Here is a 27423-nt window from a genome sequence, read left to right as displayed (position 1 = left end):
TCTTTACATAATAAGCTGAATAAGGGCGTAGTTCCACGAAAAGTGCTACTCGTAATCGTACTCGTACTTTAACTGCGAAGATTTCAGTGAATTTTAAGGACACGCTTGAAAGAGTAGAGTGCCTTTTCGACACGCGTGCGGATCTTCCGCATGCGGGCTGCCCGCATTTCAATACATAATATACAGGGTGTGCCACAAAGTAGTGTCAAGCCGAAGCCCAGAGGTAGATCATCACTAGGGCTACCCAAATCACCGTGACTTTTGATAGTTTTCGAGTTATGTTTTTTTTACAACATACAAGATTTTAGTCTACATTCGTGTTATGGATGTAAATAAGTTTTCTGAATCAGCTAGGCCTAGTATTCATCAAAATCAGGCATGAATTTAACTTGACTATTCGCGCATAACTCGAAAACTATCAATAATCGCGGAATATACTTGGGGGTGATTTGGATAGCCCTAGTGATACTCTACCTCTGGGCCTCGGCTTTTGGAACACCCTGTATAATACAGTCAAAACTCATAGTTAATCGGTCAAAACCACTTTTTGACTGCAAAAATTAACCGATTTTTCCAGTCAAAAGACCAAAATTTAGGTAAAATTGAACATAGAGGTACTTACTGCAGTGTTTTCTGTGGCTTTACATAGTTGCTCACTAGCTTCTGCCTCTCTCACATCTTCGGTGTAATGCCAGCCTTAAATGCTGATAAACATTATTTAAAAATACCTCACCTATGTTATTTATTTATCTTGTTTTCGATCGATCGAGTTGATAACTAAGTAGGTATCAAGGCTTTTTGTTACTAGGTAAAACCAAGTCATTACGTTTCTTTCTTTTCAGTTTTTCTTTTCGGCTTTCGCTTTCGGTACTTCGCACTAAGTTAAGTAGGTACCTACCTATTAACCAAAAAAATCTGATTAAAATTTCTACAAGTGACTTATGTAGGTAATTAGTTAAGTTTTTCTACAATATTTTGTAAAGTTTTCATAATAATATCTGCTCTAGAAAGTCTACAATATCAGAAACATCTTGTTTATCTCACATGTTAACATGTTAAGGAAATCGATGCGCTGTTACAAACTCTACGCGTTTTAACATTGGAAAAGCCAACCGTCTCCTTTGCCCACTTAAAACAGAATGGATTGATAAAAACATAAGCTATCGGTAACTACAGTGACTGTATACTTATTTGTTTACTTTAGATAAATTTCGATAATGTTCACATATAAACAAACATAAAACTAGATTTCTGAGTAATACAATACTAAAAGAAGTAGTATTAAACACACAATGTAAGAGATTCTCAAATATAGGTACTTAGGAGCTAACACAAATCTCTCAATCTCAAATAGGTATGCTTAGGAGCCACAAGGATTTGAAAAACATCACATCCATCCACAATCATATTTTATCTTTCTGATATACTTTAAAGAAACTAGTGAGTAGTGAACCAACATAGATAAAAGATAGATCCCATCAAAAACAATAAGTACTTGTCAAAAAAACCAAGTCTCGCAACTCAGTTGTTCTACGGTAAAAAGTTGTGAGATCCATGTAATACCAAGTCCAGGCCAGGAAATCTTTAACGTTTTACATAAATATATTGACTTGGCCATCGCATGAAAACACGTGTAAATTAAATTATTGAGTGCGATGGCCAAGTCAATAATTTATGTAAAACGTTAAAGTTTTCCTGGCCGTCTTTACAATGCCTGCATAGCTAATGAAAATTCAGCCTTCTAGTTTTATCCACAACGAAGTTACAGGCGGTAGAAAATGGCCCGAATTGCTTCGAGAAAAGGATGGTACGGCCGTGCTCGACTTGGTGGGGGCACTGCCGTGCCCCCAGATTGGTTCTCGGAGCAAGAAATAATGAGATAAAATAAGGGCTGAGAGCTGGGCTAGTAAAAGACTGAAATACACTCGGAAGTAACCACAGACAGAAGCTGTTGTACCAGGGCCAAGAGGAGAAAACCTCTATAAAACACCACTGGAGGATTGGGGGTTCCTGAGGCAGAGCTGCGGACGAATGTCCAACTAGGACAATAACTCGCGGCTCCGTTTCTTTGGGCTCTGGTGGACACCATCGGGTTTTAGTGGGTAGGCCCCGCCTTTAGTGAGCAAGCGGGAAGAGTCCCACATAACCCACTGGCCGTCCCCGTCGACCATACAAAGCTTTTCGCGACGTAAAAAAAATGGTCCTAGGTACTATCGGGGACTCGGACGCCTTGACACCTTAAGGGCCTAAATTGTTTGCACACACACGCTCGATTAAGCTACGCCCCCATTCATTCATGTTTCGGGTCTAAGCAGCGTCGGCGCACCACTGTAGATGTTTGCCCTAGCAAACCAAGCTCTATGTAAAGCGTTTAGGATTGAGTATTGCTTAGCTTACCCGCATCCGTAGCGCTCGTTTGGCAACGTCGCATTTTAGTAAATTTGAAACCCAATAAAGAATCGCTACAAAATATTATATGGGGCTTCGTGTAAAAATTGAACTAGCGATTGCCCGCTCGGGTCACAAAATTGCTATCGCACATTCCGAGGTAACTGTGCAATTTCCTGAGAAAAAAGTAGCCCTTTCTATAATTATTGTTGATATTAAGATTGTAAATCTCATGATATTAGTTTAGCTAGTTAAGGCGAGAAATGCAAAATCATACAGTCACTTTCGAATTTTACTTGTTTAATAGGTATTTAATTTATTCGGAACTTATAATTTATAAACTATATGTTATTGAATTAATTAGGAAATAGTTAAGGAATATTTGTGGCTTAAAAACAATTATTGTAAGATCTGGCTACATAATAACTTTCTTAAATCCTTGAATGTAAATAAAAACCTATAATAGGTTTCTATTTATTTTTAATACATTAGCAACTTTTGTTTTCCGTTTAAAAGAAACACTTATCTACGTTATTACAATTTAATACAAATATTGTAACTAGGTAGCAATGATCCAGGTCATTGGTTATTATAAATACATATTATAATATTAAGTTAGTTTTATTTCAAATTATTTTTTTATTGCACATTAAGTGTCTTTACACAAGGTTTTAAATCAATAAAAATTAAACTTCAAACTAAATAATACTTAAACAGTTAACAATGTATAGATAGATAAGTTTGTAATTAAATATAAGAATTAAGAATTATTTTGAGAGGCCATGGTTCAGTAATCGCGCGGAGGTCAATAAAAAGGCAATCAAACAGTCCAATTACTAGCACGGGTCAACACAAAACAAAATCAATCGGTTAGGGATCACAAAACTTCACAAAAAACAAAGGAGAGAATATGTCGACAGTTCGCCAAAGCAAAAAGCAGACAGACCTCGTATAAAAATACAATATTAAAAAAATACATATTATCTATTTGTTTGTAACCAAATTCTATTATTAAAATTCTAAAGCTGAGTTGCACCATCTTACTTTAACTTTGACAAACGTCAAAAATCTGTTAAACTCCATACAAAAAGCACCGGTTACCGTTATAGCTACGGTCAAAGTTAGGTGGTGCAACTCAGCCTAAAACTAAGAAAGATTGAAGAAAAAGAAACATTTCGTTTTAAACCTTAACCGTATGACAATAAAGTGCACAATGGTATTTCGTATTGCAACCTAAGCCCTGATTGTCTCTTATTGGTCGTAGTAAAAATATAGTAAAATGCGTAACCAATTAGAGACGGGGTGAGCACGTGACCGGAGCGATGCGCTTACGCTAAAATTTCTACAAAGTGGTCAGGCGGAAGAGTCCCCGATAGTACCTGGTAGACTGACTAAGTAGGTACATGCCTATCTAGGTATGTACAATATCTTCTTGTAAGGTTACATTTCTTAAAGTTGGGGAACCACTGGTATTTGTTCTGTCTGAAATACTGAGTAAATGGGTAATTTACAAAGATAAACTTGTGCGATTAGGTACCTACTCTGTAGTATACTGTAGTTATAAAATGACGACTCCGAAGGAGGTGGTTTTCTGGTGAGTAGGAAACTTATTGTTAGAAATAAAATTTTAGATTAAATAATTTATAATTTACAACCACAATAATTCTTGATAAGATATTACTTTTAACTGTTTTTATTTTAGCACAGTCGATAGGACTACATATTGGACCTTGGATTGCTTGCTTACTTTAGTTATAAAAATGTCACTACTATCCGGGGCTTAACTTATGGCTCGTAAAACGGATGGTCATTCATGGGTAACGTTTTTAAAAGTGGCGGCCATATACTGGAAGACGTAGCAGGGCTCTCTCACGATGGACTTACGATCTGAAAGCAAGAAGGGCCTGAAAGCCTGCAGCGGACAAGTTGATGGAAATCCTTGGGGAGGCCTTTGTCCAGCAGTGGACGTCTTTCTTTTGAAAAGGAAGGAAAGATCTGTTGCCAAGATAATCTAATTCTAACCAATTCTTTTAAAGTCTTCTTCTGGCGTTGGTGGGGGCAACCAAAAGAACTTTCCCCCCAGACTTCAAGTTTGGGGTTGGCACATCGGCATACCAAATCGAGGGGGCGTGGAATGTCAGTGGTAAGTAGCTCTTTTTGTTGTTTAAGTTTGTGTTGTTATGAGGAAAAATGTCTATTTGATTTGTTATTTTCCTTGAATATTTGTGTAACATTATCGCCTAGCTATTAATACGCTTTGATGCAGGTAAATGCTATGTGCTAGTTAGGTCCTTTTATAGGAAGTTAACATTAACTTTTTGGGTAAAACATTTCATCATCATGAAGGTGGCAAGATTGTGGTGGAAGGTGGATGCAGGCCGCTACCAAACGTGCGATGTGGAAGTCATTGGAGGAGGCCTATGTTCAGCAGTGGACGTCCTTTGGCTGAAATGATGATGATGAAGGTGGCAAACAGCACGATGAACTTGCTTAATTTTTGGTCTTCCACCAACCACCAAATACTTGCTTAGTTCGACCGTTCCACGCTAAGATGCTGGCAGCATTTCCTCGGAAAAGTTTTTAGTAGGTAATTCTTTTATTTATGAATTCCTGTTCCATAACATTGGACAGTCATAAACAATGAAACTTAAAGTAGATACGTCACTTCTTTAAAATGTGTTGTTTGCACTGTACAAAAATTAAACTATGACATTCATTCAACAAAACAATAAAAAAATTAAAGGCGTTGACGAATTTCATCTGTACATTATCATATTCTATTCAAAACAGAAATTACTATCAAATAAAATATTGAAAAACAGAAAAGAAATTACTATCAAATAAATATTGTCGCTTATTCCATCATGCTGCTGGCATAGGTTTTTTCCTTGGTATAAACAGGTGGGGTAGACCGGGTACAATAGTACCATTTTTTGGAAATTGTTCAATATTGAGAATTCTAATGAAATATAACTTATTCTGTTAGGATGCTGTAAAAACTAGATTCTTAAGCTACAAATTTAAGCATGCAGAGTTGAACTATTCTTTCGAATACTTAATGAAAAACCAATTTGAACTGAACGATGTCTCATGTTACAATTGACCCCTACAACGGGTCAATGGGGATGTTGCCTGGGTCAAAAAGCAAGAGTTTTAATTAGTCCATCAGTTAACTTATAAAAAAATACTCTACACGTATTTTTCACTTTTTCAAACTAATGAAAATTTAATGAGATAAAGCGCCCCAAAGTTCATAAGAAGAGGCCCGTGACGTCAACGCTTGCTTAAAAATGCCGCACGTTGTGACGTCGTGCGCAACTTCAACGCACCATAAGTATGTAATTATTTGTTAGATTGACAAATAAAAATATATGTGTCCAATATTTTTTGATATTAAACATTACGGACTAAAAAAAATTTTTTAGGCAACTAGCCTATTGTACCAATAATATATGAGGCAATAAAAGTAGTTATGTTTATCTAATCATCACCTTTATTGGTATTCTGTACTCTTAATCTCCTACAATCATCAGTATTTATTAATTGAGATCGAAAATATTTAGGAACAAGTATGAAAAATCAACACTTAAGTTTAAAAACAAAACAATAACATTTCTTCCATAAAAACGAAAAAACTAACTGTTTCTACATAATATGCCATCTATTGGGCTCGGATATTGCTTCTGAAACAACAATAAGCATAATAACAATGATAGAAATATCAAAACTGAAAAATCTATTTTTGTATGAGGGTACAATTGACCCCTGGTACAATTGACCCTGATTATTTATATCTGTTACTGTAAAAGCTCGAATTGCAGTAAATCCTAAGATATTCCAGTAAAACCTAAGATCTACCAATTTCTAATGGTAAACGTCCCACAAGGTTTGCGATTCGAACTCTTACCACCATTTCGTTGGTAAATCTTAGGATTTACATTAATGGCACGGTAAATGTTGAAAAACAAAACATGTCATAACGTGCTCAGCGCATCTCATCATCATCATCATTATCAGAAATTACTTCAATTGGAAAAAATCGAATCTATCTTAATATTGAAGTTGCCCTCTTTGTATTTCTACTTGCTCACTTAGTAATGTAGTCGCACGGATTTTTTTAATATCTAAAATGGATTAAACAAAACCCACTTTTTGTAAGCTCGTTGGTTCTGCATTTGATTATATTAATCAATATTCGTCGTTAGTTAAGTTAATTTTTCGCTTACTCAATTAATTCATACCGCTCAAGTTACAGTAAGTATGCCATCATCAGTCGCTAAGTTATTTTTTAGTCGATCGTGTTATAATTCCCCATTAAGAATTACTCATTGTTTTATTCCTAAAACCAACATCTACCAGCTGACAGAGGTAAAACCTAGCAAATACTGAATTCGAATGGTAAAAGCTCGAAAAAGTCGTCGTACTTTCAGAAATACTTACATTTACCAACTCATGTCGGTAAATCCTAAGACTTACACTTAAATCTTAAGATTAGCCGTAGTTCGAGCTTTTACAGTAACATATCTACTACTGCTTCGACCTTTCAAGATTTTTTCATAAGCCTGTTCATGAAGGAATAGATCCGTTGATCCGCGATCCGTACTTTTGACTCTACGCCGAGGCATCTAAAACAAAACGTTCAAATACTTAGTTACTTACTGAATTAAGCTAAAATGTACATATTCAGAAGGGTTTAATGCCTGGTAGGTATGCCTAAAATTGTAAAAATAATAACCACGTGAATGTTTTATAATAACTTATTTTATTATAACCAATTTAAAATATTATGTAGTAAGTATAAAATAAGGTTCCGGGGGTTAATTGTACCACGGGGTTGATTGTACCGCTACAATTGACCCCATGGAGACTGGTACAATTGTTCCAAGTAGGTAGTCAAGAGAACTTCACCTAAAATTCAGTCATTTTCACAGTGAATGCCAATTATTCGCTGTCGATACAAAGTTTAGAGCCTGAATAAACTATTGACAACAATACCTTGTAACAAATATCATATTAGGCAACTTATGGGCTCATATATTTGACGTAAAAACTTACTGCGGCTGGGCAAAAAACAAAAATCCTTCCTGTACATCTTCGTTTCTCAGCGCAAGCGCCGCCGACTGGTGAGCGGATGGAAACACAAAAAGCGCATATTCTGACGCTATGCACACAATCTAATGTCGCTTGTATGAAGAAATATCGCCGATGGTACTATTGACCCGTGGTACTATTGTACCCGGTCTACCCTGCTTAATGGACTAAATTACTATTATCAGTCTAGAATTTAAACTAACGTCATCCTTTCGTGAATTAACGTCTAGCTGATAACAAGTTAATGAAGTTAGCATAAAATAAAAAGCCTCATAAAGCGTATGGCCTTCGAACTTCCAAATTTTTTAACACTATTTTACATAATTTGAAAATTACAATGTAGAGTTGCCTTTACAAAAATAGGCATAGAATAGTTAACTAATTAGTTATGTGAGAGACGTGTAGGTATTCAACCTTTAAGCTGTGGTATGTCAGGTCATCATCATCATCATTTCAGGCACAGGACGTCCATTGTTGAACGTAGGCCTCCCCCAATGAATTCCACATCGCTCGGTTGGTAGCAGCCTGCACCCAACGCCTTCCTGCTACTTTATGACATTGAGGGTGGACATGGATCAGCTAATACGTCAGCTATATTCAAATTTAAATGACGCAAATAATAATAAATAACTTTAATTAAATAAATAAATAGCACAGGACGTCCACTCACAAGGTGGACTGAAGACCTCATAAAGGTAGCAGGAAGACTCTGAATGCAGGCCGCTACCAACCGGTCATTATAGAAATCATTGCGGGAGAAGGCTTATGTTCAGCAGTAGACGTCCTATGGCCGAAATGATGATAGTTCAAACAGTAGTCGGTAGTTGTCGCCCTGTCGCTAGTGAACTACAAATACCTAGTAGGTACTTACTCTACCGTTTCCCGTCCTTTCATGGCAGACAAGACGGAAAGCATCTGGGACCGGCTCACACATTCCAACCCTGGCGCCATAGTCGACAGAAGTCATGGCGACGTTGCCTGCGACTCCTATCACCAGTGGCAGAGGGACATCGACATGGCGGTGGAATTGGGAGTGCATTTTTATAGGTATGTACCAATAAAAATACGGTAGGTGGGTCATACAAACTAATTCAATTTCAATAAAGATTTTAAACTTTCGCGTTCCATTTCAATTAATTCAGCATCGCAGCCGAAACGTCGAACTGTGAGTAGGTAAGTACATAATGTAACTCATTAATAAACGTCGCATTCAATTGCATTTGCAGTGAGGCCCACGAAAGTTCTAATCGACAAACCGATTAAATGTATTTAGGTACAAAAGAATATCGCTTGGTTCATTCGTTCATTATTAAGCAACTAAGTTATTTTAAAACAATATTACCTAGTTAGTTACATTATCATTAGGTAAATGATTGATTACCTCTTTCGACAGTTTCGAACAAACAAGACCTAAATTTGATGTGGGCAAGACAGATTTCGCGAGGCCTTGTTCTGTGGCGACCTGAAGACGGATTTTATGAAATAATAAAAAAAAAACGGGTCAATGGTCTATTCATTGACAGTTTCTGATTTCTTGATTCAGTGATTTATTTTTAAAAGAATATTGCGCCAAAGAATAATGCTTAATTTTGTGTCTGATTATGACTGAATTTGTTTGGAAAAAAATATATTTTTATTTTTAACTACATTGTTTAGCTATCAAGAATTTATATTTAATCCTTCAAGCTCCGCGAATCTAGACACAATAGGTAATCAATTGTTATGACATTAATTAATGCCGTCTGGGACTCAATCGGTTAATAGTCAATGTTTGCATGTATTGTCGTATTGTGATATTGTCATATTTGTCATCTCCACCTTGTATACATTTTTTTTTAAATTATGATGCGCGAGGCCCCTTGTACCGCGAGGCCGTAGGCGGTGGCCCACGTCGCCCACGCCTTACGCCGCCACTGCCCATATGATAGCGAAACGGCCATATAACCGGTATAGCTTCGAATAGGATGTGTATTTTTAGGTAGCCTATTCACAAACATTACTATGAGGTCTCACAGTGCGCGTGGACGCACAGGGTGACACACGAATCAATAACAAAGCTCTATCAACGCTGTGCGTTCGATTTGCTGCTTTACAGCAAGTATCGTTTGTGTATACGGGCATTAGGAGCTTGGCTCTACATTCAGAGATCTTTAACTTTTTCACATTGCGAGCCATTATGGTCTCGTCGCAAATACGGCATATGCTGAGTGGAGTCCCATTGCGATGGGCATCGCTGTTGCGACTTGCGACAGGATAGCACTGCTCAGTTTACTTTTTATTTCCTTGTAATATTTATGTGCTATTTCTGTCTTTTTTTTCTGTATACGTTCTCTGTCCTTAACAAAATGATGTTCATCGTAATAAATGTTTTTTTCTTTCTTTCGTCAAATATTTTGGTGTCAAAACTAATGCAGTTTCAAATGTTGTTTCTAGATTCTCTATCTCCTGGCCAAGAATCCTGCCTACAGGTTTTCCGAATAAAATAAGCAAAGACGGCAAGAATTATTATAACAATCTCATCAATGGACTGCTCGCGAAGGGAATCGAACCTGTAGTCACCATTTACCACTGGGACTTGCCGCAAAGGCTCCAAGATTTGGGTGAGTACATTTGAAATTCAGGAATAGTCAGATCAGCAGTCTATCTGAAGATTAGGAGATGTCAAATCCCTGAAGGTACATTTTCTTGGATAATGAAGATAGTGGTTTTTAATCGAACTTTACCAGATTTATCATCAGGTCATTGTGTCTGCAGGAAAACGACCCTCTCTAATTTACCAGAGGCAAATCTATACTAATATTATAAATGCGAAAGTAACTCTGTCTGTCTGTCTGTACCACTATACCACTGAACCGATTTTGATGAAATTTGGCATAGAGATAGTTTGAGTCCCGGGAAAGGACATAAGATAGTTTTTATCCCGGTTTTTGAAACAGGGACGCACGCGATAAAGTTTGTTTGTCACAGACAAAATTCCACGCGGCCGCGGGCGGAAAGATAGTAGTAAATAAACCAGTTCATCTGTAGGTATTTAATCAAAAGAACGGTGAAGGGGTTGGACTGCCTGACTGGTCATCAGAGAAACGCTGGTTGGAACCCAGCCGCCGCTCTACTATTAGTGGTGAACCCACGTCTCTACGTAATACAAGCATAATATTTAAGGGTTATTAGAACATTAGTACTATATCTATAAAAGGTCGAAAGGTCACTGATTGACTAACTCACTCATCACAAAATCTTAGAAACTACAAGTGCTAGGAGTTTCTTTGCATGGCGGTTTCTTTTAGAATGTAGGTGCTCACTAAGATGATTTTGCAAAATTCAACAAAATCAAATCAAAATAAAAATATATTTATTCAGTTTAGACCACAAGTGTCACTTATGAACGTCAAACCCTAAGGAGGTAAAGCGGGATACACCCGTATGAAGACGCGAAGTCAATAATAAGGCAGAGTTGCACCAATTTACTTGGACCGTAACTTTAACAATAACCGGTGCTTTTTGTTTGGAGTTTGACAGATTTTTGACGTTTGTTAAAGTCTGTCGACATGTAGAGTTTGTAGAGTGCTGAACCTGTTTTCTTTCTTACAGGCGGCTGGACAAACCCCCTCATAGTAGACTGGCTAGGCGACTACGCCAAGGTCCTGTATTCCCTATACGCCGACCGTGTCAAGACATGGGTCACCATCAACGAGCCTACCCTTATTTGTGACATGGCCTATGCCGGCATAGGTTTCGCTCCCATGATAGTGGACTTTGACATAGCCAGGTTCCTCTGCACGAAGAATGTGCTGATGGCCCACGCTAAAGCTTGGCGGATTTATGATGAGGAGTTCCGGCCGAACTATAATGGTAGGTGAATACTTCTATGTACTATATTATGTATAAGCTCAGAAGCGGTGTGTACTATAATAATACTCTAGCACTATAGTAGACTAGGTGGACCGACGATCTGGTGAAGGTTGCGGGAGGTGCCTGGATGTGAGCGGCGCAGGACCGGTCTTTGAAGAAATCCTTGAGGGAGGCCTTTGTCCAGCAGTGGACGTCTTTCGGCTGAAACGAACGAACGAAATATAGTAGACGCGTGGCGCTTGGGTGGTGGTCTTTCACACGAGGATAACCAAGAATCTGGCGCTGCCCGTATCCAGGCACTTCCCGCGAATTTCATCAAATAGTCGGTCCACCAAGCGGGAGGCCTGCCTACTACGCGCTTCCCGTCCGTTCCATGATCGCCTTTGGACTTATAATTCATGTATTGTATTTACTATTAGGTACTCATGTTGTTAAAATGCTAACATTTTATAGGTAAAATTTCACTATCGAACCACGTTATATGGTACGAGCCAATGGAAGGAGAGACTGAAGAAACAGCTGATTTAGCCAGAGCTATGGGGGTAAACCAATTTAAACATTGATTTATTGCAATTTATAGCACCAAAATAAGTTATTTCAGGGCTTTAAATATTGTAGAAAATAAATTGGGATTGTAAAGAAAGAGATGTTTACTTTATGCGGACATTTTATTGACAGCTTAATCACTTGTCAAACAAATAAAAATATAAAATCTTCCGTCCATCGACAAACTCAAAAAGAGGTTTTGTACAACCCTCCGAAGAATAAAATAAGAGAAAAACAAAAAAAAACTAATTCTCCGTTTCTAGTTCCAGTGGATAGAGTCGCTGCACCGGTCGCGTCATCACTCCTGTCGCCGTCCGGATTTCCGCAACTCTAGGCCATCCATCAGTACCAGTCATAATCTTTATGACACGGCCTAGTGGCCACAGTGTCCTTTTCTGGCTACTCTCTATCAGCACTATCTCGCCGACCTTAATTTGCCGCTGCACAGCCCTCCGACCGCGATGAATCAGCAATGCCAAATACTCCTTCCGGAAACGACTTCTGAGCTCTATCCTGAGGTTCTGCATACGCTTAGATACTGAGTTGAGGCATTTGGCATCGACCGCATCTATGTCTTCCACTCTTGTACTTGGCAACTCGTGCAAAAACATTGCTGGTGTTAGCGTACTAACCATGTCATTCTGGCCAGTGTAGGTTAGCGGTCGCTCGTTGACAACTGCTTCTACGTCACATAAAATTGTATACAGCTCAATATAGTTTAAGCGAGCTTTACCTAGTACACGCCGCAATAAGTCTTTGATAACTCTGAACAGTCTCTCAAACCAACCGCCCCACCATGCTGCCGTAGGAGGATTGAATATCCATCTTATCTGCNCTTGTAAACTGACGCTAAAGTGGAAATTTACAAAACCTGTGTGGACTTATCTTGATATAATTCTTGAATACTAAACTAATCGCAATATTTTCTCAATTAACTATTTAGACGACGAAATTGCCTAACTATTTATGCCTATAACATATTTGTAGTATTACTGGTTAATGATTGTAACGAGTTGAAAAAGTACTGTTTTTGCGCCAAACGGCGTAAACGCTCTTAATTGACCGACTTCAAAAAAGGTTCTATGTCAAAAAAGGAGGAGGTTCTATGTTCGACTGTACCTATCTTTTTTTTTCTATGTATGTTCACCGATTAGTTTTCAAATTTATTTTTTGTCCTAACTACCACAGTAGTAATACTGTGTAACTATTTTGAGAGTACACTAGATCTGACTAGGGATCCTAGGGAAATCTTCAAAGTTGATATTTTTTAGCTTTTCATATTTTTTCTTAAATTATTCAAGTATTGCGTCTTTTTAGGCTGATTTAAAGAAAGTAAAATTCTTTGACGCTTAAGAGTTGAGGGATAATTCTTTAAAATTATAAGATACGTTTATTTTCTAAAGTAATTTAAATGTTTGCATCACGTAGTCGTTATCTCATGATGAGCTGGCGACGAAAGGTACAAATCCTTAACGCTTAGGAGTTGATAGGTTACTTATCTTTATCAAAAGTTCTGTTCTTTCAGGCTGTTAAGGTGAGCTGATTTTATGGAAGCTAAAAAAAACTTTGAAGTTTCGGTACATCAAGTGATGCTAAAATTTGTTTTAACTCAGCATGACCACAGCCTGCAGCTATTACCCCTGCTACAGCCAATTTGTTAAGTTTACATTTGGATAAAGAGGATATAATGTACAATTTACAGGCACTGTTTGGTCACTGGTCAGTTGTCAAAGCTCAATATTTATGTAAAACTTGTTCCTATAGATGACTGATTGTTGTCTTAAATAAATAAATAAAAAAGGATTTAATGTAAGTAATTTATTCCAAAACTGTTAAACGAATATAAAAAAAAATGCCTTAATGAGAATTAGGTCTTGATACGTTACTTGCAATGGAGAAATAGAAGATTCTTCAGAATTAACTTTGACTTTTAGGTCAACATTTTTTTACACTTTAAATTTTTTTTTTTTTTATCCACTACGAGGAAGCTCTTAGCCTGAATCTCACCTGATGGTGTTGAAAAAATATTTCACTTTAATTTCCACATATTCCTGGACTTTATAAAACAATTGCTAGTAGCTTCTGTTTTAATTTGACGCTTTATCTATTTGGCGAGTCATTCCAATAAAAAGGCGCTTAAATATCAAACACTGTTAGCAAACGAAATACACGTCAACTGTGTCAAGTTTACGCAAATAACCAATATTGGCTCATTCATCCCAAAAATGAACTCTATCGCCCTGTATTTAAGGAGGTATGATAAGCCGCAAATATATGACAAGGCAGTATTCGTCCGGCGTATTGTCAACAAAAAGTTTGTTTAAGCTACTGTTAGCGAGAGTTAACTCGTTCTAAAACAACACGGGGTGCTAATAGGTGTTAATACCTCAACATTCTTGTATGTAGACACAGTAACATCAAGAGTATCTAGGGGAGAGTTCGGTATATTGTACCGCCGGGTAAATTGTACCACCCTCATATTTCGTAAAGTATTTATTGAATGTCTGTAAATGCAACACTCAGCGATACACAACTAAAATCAATTAATATCGGCCATGTGGTTTTTGCCGTGACAACAAACACGTGGGTTTTATTTTGAAAAGTATTTTTTCATTGTTTTCAAGTAGCTTTTGACAATACATGTTTGGATTGTAATTTTGTTAAATTTAATCACAGGGTGTTTCTAATATATTATTTAGAAGCGTAAATTAGTGTGGATTACAATTATTTGGAACATTTTTCGATATTTATAAGCTATATTTTTTACCGATTTTTTAAAAGCACTATCACCTAGTCGGCTAAATTGTACCACATCAAGTTGTATGGAACTTTACCAAAGGATTTTAAATTTTTTTTGTAGTAAATCATATTTTGAAGTTATAATAGCGTAGTTATGTTTGACTTACAATAAATGAAAGCAAAAGACTGGCAAAGTAGATTAGGTACAAGTGTTCGTTACGATAATTGGAATTACAAAACTTGTACTCAAAATCGTGATAACGTGTAAAACAATATCGATTGTCTATGTTATTAACTACTGTTCCTCTTCGTTTCCTAATTTGTTAAGAATGTATCGTATAATATTTTGCCATAGTTTTTTTAAAGGCTTGAAATTTATTGAAATCCAATTTAGTAACCCTGTGGTACAAATTATCGAACCGGTTGGCTAAATTGGACCGAAGCTCTGAACTCGTACTTTGTTGATTTGTGCTAAATATACAACAATCATGTTAATTAATACTTATGAAATAGTAAGTTGAATAATGTATCTTTTATCATATACCATGGACATTAGCAAAAACAAAAGAAAACTATGTGTAAAATGGGATTGAAAAAAACTGGTCCAAATTAGCGGACTCTCCCTTATGTACATACTTAATATGGCAAACTGTATTATTTAAACAAGAAAATCGTGTAATAAGTATTACGAGCAACTTTTTCTTTTGGTGTGAATATGCAGTCTGCATGAAAAAATGAGAGTCATTGGCAATTTTGAGAAGCATTAGATGTGGGAGTGACCTGTCTTGACTTACATTCGGATAAGCGCGATTTTCCATTAGCTGGCAAAGAAAAATGTCATGACAATTTTAATGTACCTACATGCTCGTACTTTACTTAATAATCCAGTTTATCTACTTTAAAAATGGTTTTTCACCAAAATTAAATTATTTAGAACTTTTTAATTCGTTTTAATAAGAAATAAGTAAATAATAAAATCTAGTTTCTTGAAAAAATTGAAATAAAAAAAGACTATTAAGATTTCTGTATTTAGCGACTTGTTCGTCAACTCGCACGTCGTGTCAAACTCACGAATTTAGGCGTCAAACGTTGTTAGCAAGTTTATTTTTTACAGGTTATTAAAACATTTAGCTACTGCTAAACTAGTTTTTTTTCTAAGCGTAGTCGCTTTAATTTCACCTTCTCTAAGTATCTTTTTTTTTTCTTTAGATGTTTCTTTTTTGATCATGTTGTTCCCACGAGTATAGGACAAAAACGGTCCGTCCCTCCAGAGGTATATTGTAGAGGGATAAGGGCTTCAGTACAACAGGGTTCGCCCTGGCACCCTGAGATGTAGCGTTAGCGATATGACATGCTTGACGCTTGTATACCCTCATACCATTCAGACCTTCACATGTGCTCACCTTAACATTGGGTAATCCGTTTAATCGGACATAATTCACATTCATACCAAATGGAAAGAACTTCCACTACAATTTTGTATAAGGAAATGATTTTAGTTTAAACGGCATAATTGGTAGCTAATGCATTGATGCAGATTCATATTTTCATTGTCAATGATGACACAAACTGTTATTCTGCGTGAAGCATTAAAATATAATTGAGTACCTATAAGCCATTCAATTCGACAAAAAACTTCAAGCCTTTATAGATAGCCAAATAACTTTTGAATTGAATTAACTGATTACTTGTTAGCATACTAGATGGGCACTCGTATTATTCATAGTTTATTCTTTTATCTATTCAAATCCAATTAGCACTTTACTGACATGATGTCAAGGCTATGTTCATATTTCATTCTGTCCAACGCACCGATGCGTCATTTTCAACGTTTAATCCTAAGCTAATTAAATCCTATATTTGTCGGCAAGCGATATGTTCGTATTTGCTATTGCTTCACTACCAATCACGTAGTGGTTTGGTAACTACGGAGTCCTTAGCGTTTTCTACTTACGATTACGAAATGTGATTTCCCAATGACTTTGTTTTTTATTGAAAACATCTCAGTTCTAATACGGGTTTGTAGGTTTTGGCGATTTAGATGTGCGAGCTGATTTCGTAAGTCACACACGTAGTTATAAGTATGTGATTAAACAATCGTTATTGTTAGATTGTACTTAGGTAATGCTATAAACTTAAGAAGCTACTTTAGAAACTATTAAGAAGTATTTAAACGTCTTTGATTATATTTTGAATTACTAAAAAAGCCACCGAAATATGAACACCTCCAGGAATTAACATGATTAACGGACGCTCATGTTTCAGTGTGCTCACATTTCTTCGAAGGATGCATGATAGGTACTGGTTTTGAAATCCATTGCATTTAACGTTTCAAGATTGATAAAAAGTGATTTTCATCAACCTTCTTCTTCTGATACAGAAAAATAAACTTGTTAGAACTTACCTGTCGGTAATTTTAATGGTCAAAGAAATATTTGGTTCGGTATTAGTTTAGTATTTATGGTTGACAGGAAAAAGGAGGGGAGGAAAAAGCCAAAAGTAAGTAGGTACTACATAAAAATATATGATTTTTGAAGCATAGGCGCAAAAACGAATTAAATAAAGCCATATTATGAGGGTTACCTTTTACATGTTTTCGGAGTACTGTTGAAATTTAAATAGTTCATTGATATAAATCAGAATAGCCTCATCAAAAGTAGAATCTAGAAGACTTAAGATTTATTATTAAGACCTAAAGTCAAAATGTTTGTGATAATGTGTTGCAACAGATCAGGTTAAAATTTTGTTATGATTTTTTTAATCCTCTGGGAAAATAATTTAGTATTGATTATGGTACATTTTTACTTCGATTTGGCAGGTACTAAACTATACTTTAAATGCCTAGTAGATTGCAAATCTGTATCCAAATGCACTATATTATCTTGTATTGTTTTTTTTTTCAAATCCAATATCTAACTCACAGAATCGTCCATCTTATGAATCTCTAGCATAGAGACACATTACTTTGTTCATTATTAATTTATTTTCGTGCTCCCGCTCTCAATGTATTAATTCTTAGAATGTGGAGATAATGCGTTGTGACACCTAATACGCTTGTTTACCATCGGCGATGAAGGGGCTTTCCACTAGGTAGGCAGGCGTGAGAGTTCACCTACGCGTTATATGTCACAGCTTTTCTCAGGGGCTGTGATTTTCCATTAAAAATATACTGGGCGACATTGTTGTGACGCACTAGATGTTATGGGAACATAATATCTATGGAACCTATCTAAACATTATACATATAAAGTATGTATTGTATACTTATCTGAAGTCCTTATGATGTGCGCATTATTGCAAGTCATCTTTGCAAATATTGTAACGCTTGTTGAAATGTCAAGTGTTAAGAAACTTTATGTCCACACATTGATAGCTGTAGGTAACTTAAGATAAAGTGGCTCTAATGATCTTTTAGAATTCCTAATACATAAGTTTAGTAGTTGTTTAATATGAGTTTTCGAAAAATTACGTTATCAATTTACGCATGCAACATTTTTTCAAGCATATCTTTCCTTTCACCTAGGAATGCGATTATAAAGTTCGTTATAAAGACTCTAGCTCTTTGTTAAGGATATCCATTAGATGGAAACTTGCTTCGTTGCTAGAAATATTCAGGATTCCATAAGGGCTGCGATAAAGTCCTTCTGAATCTAGTTGACTGGACCTCTAAGCGTCGGGATGACATCGAAATCAGAGATTTTGGGGCTGCGAAAGGAACCTGTATAATCTTGGCCTGAACATCTTGGAAGCCCATTTGTAGTTGCTCTGCACTGACCGTGCACTTGGTCTCGAATTCTCGATTGAAGGTGATTGTCATCTCCTCCATAGAACGCTTGTACATCTCAGCCTGCTTGCAAGCGAGCTCCTCCCCACTAGCCTAAATATTTTAAAAAATATACGTTTTAAATTTATCTTGCAAAGCCTACGGTGTAAAATTCGATAAATTTAACGCCCACGCGGCAATGTTTGCTAAATTATAAACACATCTCACACGCATCTTGTATTTGTTGGTCATAATGAAATATTTAGCTAAGAGTAAAAATATTTTAAGCATTAAGTAAAGTTGACTTTCATTTTACGAGGTTGTTGTGTTGTTGGTAGTTCGCACCTCGGCCCTGGCGCTATTTGCTGACAAAACAAACAATAGACCCGTCCGCCTCTTACGCACCTTAGACAGTTAGGACCCCGTGTGAAATTTCCGGAAGGAGGAGTTTGAGGACGAAGCAAGGGAGGCTACTACGATACCACTTATCAAACTCACAATATAGTAGGTAGTTCTTCCTTTTAAAGTGGATGTAGCTTACGCAGATTGTCGGTATCTGGGCATCTCCTTGCCAAATTACTGGAAGAGGAGCCCTCCGTCAAATACGATGTCTACCTGTGCGGCACGTAGGTACAACGTACATCCCTGGATGAAGTGTTAAATAGTTTTTTTCAATGCTGATTTACTCGATTTACTCATGATTTAAAAATGTGGGGCAAAATGTTTTATTCCAAAGGTTTATTTTTTTCCAAATCTCAAAAACATAACTTCAATACTTATAAGAATAAAAAAAGTATAAAAACATAGACAAATATAAAAAAAAGGTTGGTCCACCTATCGGTTCCCAACAGGCACACTTCTTTTTTGCCGCAAGTCCCTGTTCTCATCGAGGAAGGTGACAAGATCAATCACCTTTCTGTTTATAATATCTGCTATGATCTCAAAATTCTTGACAAACTGATAAGTAGTAGAAAGCATCGACGCAGTGTCTCCTGACCCTGAAAAGCAGACCCCGTTCTCTGAGATCACCTCCACTCCCTCCATTCACTCCACACACACTGAGATCATCATGCAAAAGTTTTCTCATCGCAGTTGGCGGCATGGCTCTGCTCCTGGCGCTGACGGCTTCATTCGCCTCAATGGCCACGTCAGTTGCTTCGAAGGCAGCATCTGCGGCCTCTCGGAAATGCATCTTACGTTTAAAGGTTCGACCAAACCAACGCGTGCACGATGGCGATGGCGAAACTACTGATTTCCGACTCCTACCTTCCTACTGATGTCCGGTTTCTCCGAACCTTAATAATACTGGGTTTCTGTTGGGTTTATTTTATGTGATAGAATCTATCACTGATATTATTACCAGATCTGTCGCCAACACCTAATGACAATTCTCACTTTATTAAAAAACTAGCGGCCGCCCGCGACTTCGTTCGCGTGAACCCCGTTTTACCCCCTTAGGGAAGAAGTTTCGAGTTTTTTTAGGGGTTTCCCGGTAATTAATCGAACTTTTATCGCCGTAAAAACCATCCTTGGACTTCAACAAACATTTAAAAAAAAGAATTGGTAAAATTAGTCTAGGCGTTGTTGAGTTATGCGCTTACCAACACATTTTGCGATTATATGTATAGATATCATGTCATATCATATTTTATATAGATAGCATGTCATGATTTTTTTGATGAAGTGAGAATTGCCATTTCACGTTAGGTTATTACACTATACACATCACATATTACATTATAGTTGATTCAATTCTTAACTAAAGATATACGAATCTTCGCCTCAAGAGTCAAATGTCAGTTTTCATCAAATGACATCAACCACTTTTAAAATAATTTCAGTAGCTACACCTCCATATTAAATAAATCATCAAATAAATAATATGTGGAGATTGTGGAATGCTATTTAAAGTATAGAAAATCCGATTGTATGTTTTGGACAGCTATTAATATTCCATAATGTAATATTATGTTAATCCAGTGTCGCACAAAGCAAACGGCGCCCGATAGGCGAGGTAAGGCTGCGGGCTCACTGGGGGTGTCTGCTAAGATTTAGAAAAATGCTTCATAGTTTACCCAAAGCTTTAGTATCAGCGTTAGTCAATCGATCCAATCGTTGTGATCTTGAGGTACTATGTGACATCCGCTTAAGAGTATCACATGACTACATTTTAGATTCTCCATAATTATATGCCTGCTATAAAGAAAGAACGATTTTACATCTTATTGAAATACAGTGAAGACGTATTATAGTGTTGCTTTTATGCCCGACATCAAAATATTTTTCACCTAATTATGGTAATGTAAACATTCCATTGTGCGATTACTTTACTATTATTTATTGTAATAGCTTTATTATTAATGTCAGTATTCTGTGTCTTTTGCGGCACATTTTATGAGCTTATAAAAAGGTTCAAATCTCAATTAATTAATTAATAGACAGGCAGGATAAAGAATTTACGAAGTAATTCATACTTCCTTACCAATTTTATAAAATAATGTGAAAGTAGTTCGTTTGTCTGGTACCTTTTCACTCTGAACGCCACTGAAACAATTTGATTAATGGTTTATGTAGAGATAGTTCGAGACCCAGTGAAAAATATAACATATTTTTGAAAAAGGACACTCACGCGGGAATCGGTATAGTCTTTCTTTGAAAAACCAATATGATCACGGGCGAAGATACGGGAAAAAGTATAATAGAATAGTAGTAAACCAGTTTTACTCAAACTCAACCAATAATTCTCGCCCCTAGCGGCATACAAAAGAACTATGTTTTTTCTTAATAATACGACGCAAAGATATACTTAAATCCATGCAAGTAAAAAAATTGACATCTTAACAAATAAATATATTACTATATTACCTATTTGCGTCAAAGTTTTATTGTTTGAGCTCTTAACAGAAAACACTACGATTTAATTCAAGTTAAATGTGGAACAGATGTACTCACATAAAATCCCACACTTATTCTGATCATAATAACGTTAACATGTGTTGTGACATCCATAACATAGTTTTGATTACGGCGTAGGAGTATTTGAGAGACTTTCAGCTATTCTATGCTATGTTACCCAAAAATAATGTTTTTTTTGTTAACATGACGTAAAATAAGATGAGAGATATGTAGATATAATAGGTATATTATATTGCTATTGTATCTCAATCGCTTGTGACATAATGTCCATTCTTCAATACCCACATTTTGTCTTACGAGTAAGCGTCTCTTGCTTGACTGAGGAGAGCGAACTGAGATGAACATTAATTAATACGGACGACAGCACGTCAAGGTAAACACTGTGGGTTCTTATGCAGCTGTAATAGGAGGGAATATGCAACAAAAATGGGTAGTCTGATGTGCTGTTGTCTTTACATATACACAAACCAATACCAGCTAGAATTCGAGTAATAAATAACCGTGATGCAAATGCACGCGAAAGCTGATTGCGCAGGACTCTATCTGTGTTACTAGGTCCACTTTGTCTGAATGTCACGTACATACATTATAAATTATTATAGCTAGTGATCGGTTTATACGATAATTCTCAATAATCGACTTTTAAAACTATCGGCCAGGTAAATAATTATTTTGGTTACTACCCACAAAGTTTACGTTTTTTTTGAAAAAGAGGAAAAGTAGTGTTAGAATTTAGAATATTACATTTCGTAGCAAAGAGCAAATTGGGACTCCACTTGGGCAAACTATAACGCGAGACCTCATCGTCGCGGGTTCAATCGCCGCTCTCTAGAATTGCTATTTTTTTACTTACCATTAGTTAGTAGTACCCATAGACGGTAGAAGCATACCATAGAAGCATAGTTTTGTGCTAGTGTAAAATAAAACAACGTTCTCGTTGTCAAGCAAAAGTGCAACTGTCTTTTGTTTCAAACAACATTACCAACTCCCATAGAACACAAGGTGGCGCCTCTAGTATATTTTGAAATTTACAACAGTGAAGTATAATATCTCCCAAACAAAAAATCTTTTGACGGTTAAAAGACCTAAGTGTAGAAAATAAAATGGGATTGTAAAGAAAGAGATGTTTAATATGCGGACATTTTATTGACAGCCATAAATCACTTGTCAAATAAACAATATAAAAAATCATTCGTCCATCGACAAACTCAAAATAGGTTTTGTACAACCCTCCGAAGAATAAAATAAGATAATAAAACTAATTCTCCGTTTCTAATTCCAGTCGATAGAGTCGCTGCACCGGTCGCGTTATCACTCCTGTCGCCGTCCGGATTTCCGCAATTCTAGGCCATCCATCAGTACCAGTAATGATCTTTATGACATGGCCTAGTAGCCACAGTGTCCTTTTCTGGCTAGTGTCTATTAGCACTATCTCTTCGACCTTAATATGCCGCTGCACAGCCCTCCGACCGCGATGAATCAACAGTGCCAAATATTCCATGCGTTGGATTAGGTATTGGAACTTGTCATACTTATATTTTTGCAGGTCTTCGTCGACTCTTTTGAATTGGCCCCAGAAGCCTTACGTTTCTGTCAAATTTCTCAAAGTTGTCTCAGATTCAAATCTCTTTTTCATCGCCGCTATCCACAAGGTATTTATGTATCTGTACGTCATGGTCGAATAGCTCTTGAACTCGTGGTTCCAATGTAGGTATCTACTGCCGCATATATGGAATCCACGCCGGGCTCACTCGTTTCCAACATACGATGGATATCATTTATCCTCCTTGTAAATGTAGCCGCTATCCACAAGGTATTTATACAGGGTGTCCCGTAATGTAACGTCAAGCCGGAACTGGGTGTTGAGGCAAGTTATGCTGGTTATCAGAAAAATAAAAAAAAAAATCTATATGGCATATTTTCAAAATAATGGGCATTTAAAAAAAAAACAAAAATTTCTACTCCAGGTGACGGTCTTTTTACTCGTGTTNTGTACAAATATGAAACCAAGATCAAAATTAAAGCATAGATTAAAAGCTGTATTGATGATACAATTTCTACATTTTAATTGAATCGATGAAAAGCTTTACAATAATTTTAACAGTTTCATGTGATAAAATTCACGATCTCATTCGATCTTCTCAATATTAAATCAATGTCTACGTATTTTCAGGAGGGTCGGTACAGCCATCCCATATATTCGAAAGAAGGTGGCTGGCCCCCGATACTAGAACAGAAGATGGCAGAAGCAAGCCGCAAAGAAGGGTACTGGACGTCCAGGCTTCCAGCCTTAACGACCGAAGAAATTGAGTTCATGAGAGGTATACCTACCTTCAACTACAATTTACTTCTTCAATAACATCATCATTTTAGCCACAGGACGTCCACTGCTGAACATGATAGGCCTCCCCCAATGACTTCCACATCGCACGGTTGGTAGCGGCCTACATCCAGCGCCTTTCTGCTACCTTTAACAGGTCGACGGTCCACCTTGTGGGTGGATGTCTCACGCTGCGTTCCTCCACTCCAGAACCTTGCTGCCCCATCGGCCGTCAGTTCTGCGTACTGTGCCCTTACTTCTTACACTCTTAAAAAACATTTTCAAGCATTATCTTATTTTTATCAAAACGAACGAAAGAGGCGAAGAAGCAGCAATATAAAACGACGCATGATTCGTTTATCTTTGTTTTAAATGGTTTAATTTGTAAGTAGGTAATTTAAATTATTCTCTACATAGATAAACGTCTGCAGAGTAGCTATTAACTGCGTCAGTGCCTGAGGATATGGCACGGCAGGGTGTTTCATGAAATGCAATAAATACATTTTGACTTTGACTTTGACTTTGACTTTGTGACGGTCAAACGTCAGCGAGACTTCAGATCTCCTTCAGATTTGCTCTGCCACGTCATAATGTTAATGTCACCTCTCCGTGCCGCTCTCATCCCTATAGTTAATATCAATATCGAACCTTGGTCCAGGTACGTTTGACTACTACGGTCTGAACCACTACACCAGCCTACTGGTCCGCCGTCAGAGACCCGATGACGTCCTCCACTTCATGTCAGGATCCGAAGAGATGGGCGTCGTTCTGGAATATTCTCCGAAATGGGGCAACACAAGCAGTGAATGGTTGAAGGTAAAGTTAAAGGTCACGCTCAAAAATACCTATAACTTTTTGCCGAATATACAAATTAGGATTAAAGTAAAAAAGGTTTTTAAGGACCGACCATTTTCGAAGTTACCAGATGAAAGGTAAAGTAACCAAGGTTTGATGGACAGATGGATGAAAAAGCGGGTATGGCACCAAAAACATTTTCACGAAAATGTTGCCAACACGAGACGTATGGTTCGCACCACGAAAAAGTTATCATATCATATCTCTACATGAATTAGGATAATCCGTGGAGCCAAACTTCTAACTCTACTCGCCCTAACTACATTAACTCTACACCTTAGTAGGCCGAATATGTGCCCTTGCAAGTCGTTTATAAATCTCATCTTGACAGGGCACTTCAATGCCCCCAGATATACCTAGGTATGCAGCGGTCAACAGGAACTGAACTAGCGTTCCTCGAATCTGACGACTCAAATCGACGATGCTGACACCGTTGGGCTATTGTCGTTTGTATTTTCCAATAAATTTATAACTATCTACTAAATTATCACTTCACGGGATTTATTGCAACAATATCTATTTTAACGGTAAATAATATTTACCCTCCCGACGTTTCGGCTCGGTTGCACGAGTCATGGTCGCGGGCAGACTNACCCTCCCGACGTTTCGGCTCGGTTGCACGAGTCATGGTCGCGGGCAGACTGAAGAGATGCGGCGTCGTCTGCTCCGGCGCGATGAGTCTGACTGATGATGACTCGTGCAACCGAGCCGAAACGTCGGGAGGGTAAATATTATTTACCGTTAAAATAGATATTGTTGCAATAAATCCCGTGAAGTGATAATTTTATAGTAAAAAATGCAACATAATAGTTTAAAATATTATCTACTAAATTATTTTTGATTCTCTCCAATCACAACTGTGCAATTTCTTCCAGTCAAACCCTGAAGGCCTTCGCAAGCTCCTGGTGTATATTAGGGATACATATGGGGACATTCCCATCATAATCACTGAGAACGGATGCGCTTCGTCCCACAGCCTGGAAGACTACAACCGCGTCGATTACCACGAGAAATACATGGAGCAGGTAAGTGTCATTTTAGTCTATTAATATGACAGCAAGATTGTGGAGTGGAGGTCACATACCGGAAAATGTAGCGTATAAGATGGAGCGAGAAGACCTCATAAAGGTAGCAGGAACGCAGGAAGTCGCGGGATGCAGGCCGCTACCAACGCGCGATGTGGCAGTCATTGGGGGAGGCCTATGTTCATCAGTGGACGTCCTGTGGCTGAAATGATAATGATGATGATAATACATAATTAAAAAGAGGTGAAGGTTGGAGTTTGTTAGTAAGAAGTAATGTCTGGAACTACTAAAGGGTTGCGCAAACTTAGACACTTTTAGTTTCCAACACGGCACACCATCATAGGAAATCGAATCGTTATACAATGTCAAGTGGAAGCAATTGGACCCAAAAATTGTCTACGTTTGTGCAGGGAGTGGCTAATTTCAAGTTAATTATAATGAAAACAAAAAAATATTTGGTGGCTCCTGAAGGTAAAGGACACAAGACATCTATGTTTGCCCATTTTCCACACCAATAAGAAGAGATCTTGTTTAATCGAAAATTACACATAGTCTGTAATTCTAATTGCCTGATAGCGAGGATTTCTCTGATGGATTCAGAGCTTCTGCAAGTTGGGTACAATTATATAGTTAATTATTATTTCTGTTTCCAGATGCTCTTGGCCATCAACGAAGACAAAGTCAACGTCCTCGCATACACAGCCTGGTCGCTGATGGACAACTTTGAGTGGAATGACGGTTACAAGTAGGTACATATCAAATTAATAATGTATCACCGGAATTTATAAAGGGTAGTTTGCAAAATAGCACATTCTTCTTATTTTATTTATGGCCAGGTCTGGGATTTTGTTGTCTGAATGTCACTTTCAAGAAAAGACAAGTAATCTAGATGTTGTGTTTCTTGTGAGTTGCGTAAATCTAATTGCGTCTAATCTTTGGAGGCCTTTGCCCAGCAGTGGACGTCATTTGGCTGAAACGAATGAACGAAGGAAGATGACAAATTCTTGACTTATCTTTTTTTCTAAACAGCTCCCGTTTCGGCTTGTACGAAGTGGACTTCGAAGACCCGCTGCGCCCGCGCACGCCGCGGCGGTCCGCTCAGTTCTACGCGGACGTCATCAAGAGCAACTCCTTGGATGTCGCTCAAAAATATAGGAACGATGAACTATAGCCAGTTGTTTTATTTGAATCCACACCTAAAGCTACAACCACACCAACACGTACAGATCGCCATCGCCGGCGTGATCAAAGGCCAATGACAGGTCGCGCGGACTGTCATGGGTCGCGCGACCTGTCATATCCCTATGATCGCGCCGGCGATGGCGATCTGCCCCCCTAGACAAAACGCACTGTTTAATCGAATCGAAAATAGAATCCGTCAAAACTCCATACAAAAAAGGGGCTTTTCGACCACTTTTCGACTGGTTTGCGATTATAATTTGCACTTTGTCTAGACCCACAGCACGCGTTGCGTTGGTGTGGTTGAAACATTACTATTTGACGCGCAGGTGACATTGGCGGAACAATATGCCGTCAGTCTGTAGTAGTGAAAAAACGCAAGTTCATCGCCATCACCCAAAAGAAGAAGTACTTTTTGACAGCATCGAGGGTGGTAGAGTTTGACTGTCTTGATCCAAAAGGCCCAGGGTTTGATTCACATCTACATAAAATAGTAGGTATAAGAAAGCTTTGTGTAAAGACTCGCAGGTTGGTTAACAAAAGCTGCAGTTTGACTCTCATGATCTGAAAGACCTTGATTCGACTCTCAATAAAAAAGAATCATCGTTTGGTAACCAAAAGAAATACACATTTCATGTTTGAATAGGTACCTACCTAGTTGAAGACTTTTTGAGGAGCTTTTACTCTTGGGCTGTATCTATAGGTTTGTTATCGACATGACAAGAAGAAGAAGGAGGGGCTCTTTTCTT

At 37.5% G+C, this 27423-nt stretch overlaps 1 protein-coding gene across 1 annotated transcript; it reads left to right on the top strand.

Moving 5' to 3' along the window:
• The first annotated feature begins 3879 nt into the window (after window positions 1-3879).
• LOC114361645 (myrosinase 1-like) lies at window positions 3880-26666 on the top strand. The gene is made up of 11 exons (XM_028316761.1): window positions 3880-3982; window positions 4425-4531; window positions 8379-8526; window positions 9913-10079; window positions 11071-11331; window positions 11785-11873; window positions 23469-23616; window positions 24274-24431; window positions 25346-25495; window positions 26149-26240; window positions 26525-26666. Exons 1-11 carry the CDS (start codon window positions 3954-3956, stop codon window positions 26664-26666), a joined length of 1491 nt encoding a protein of 496 aa, XP_028172562.1. The 5' UTR covers window positions 3880-3953.
• The last annotated feature ends 757 nt before the right edge of the window (window positions 26667-27423 follow it).

This window comes from Ostrinia furnacalis, unplaced genomic scaffold, assembly GCF_004193835.3.
Source record: "Ostrinia furnacalis isolate ACB-3 unplaced genomic scaffold, ASM419383v2 OfSCF5861, whole genome shotgun sequence".
Taxonomy (NCBI): Eukaryota; Metazoa; Arthropoda; class Insecta; order Lepidoptera; family Crambidae; genus Ostrinia; species Ostrinia furnacalis.
This window is presented reverse-complemented; position numbering and strand designations above follow the sequence as displayed.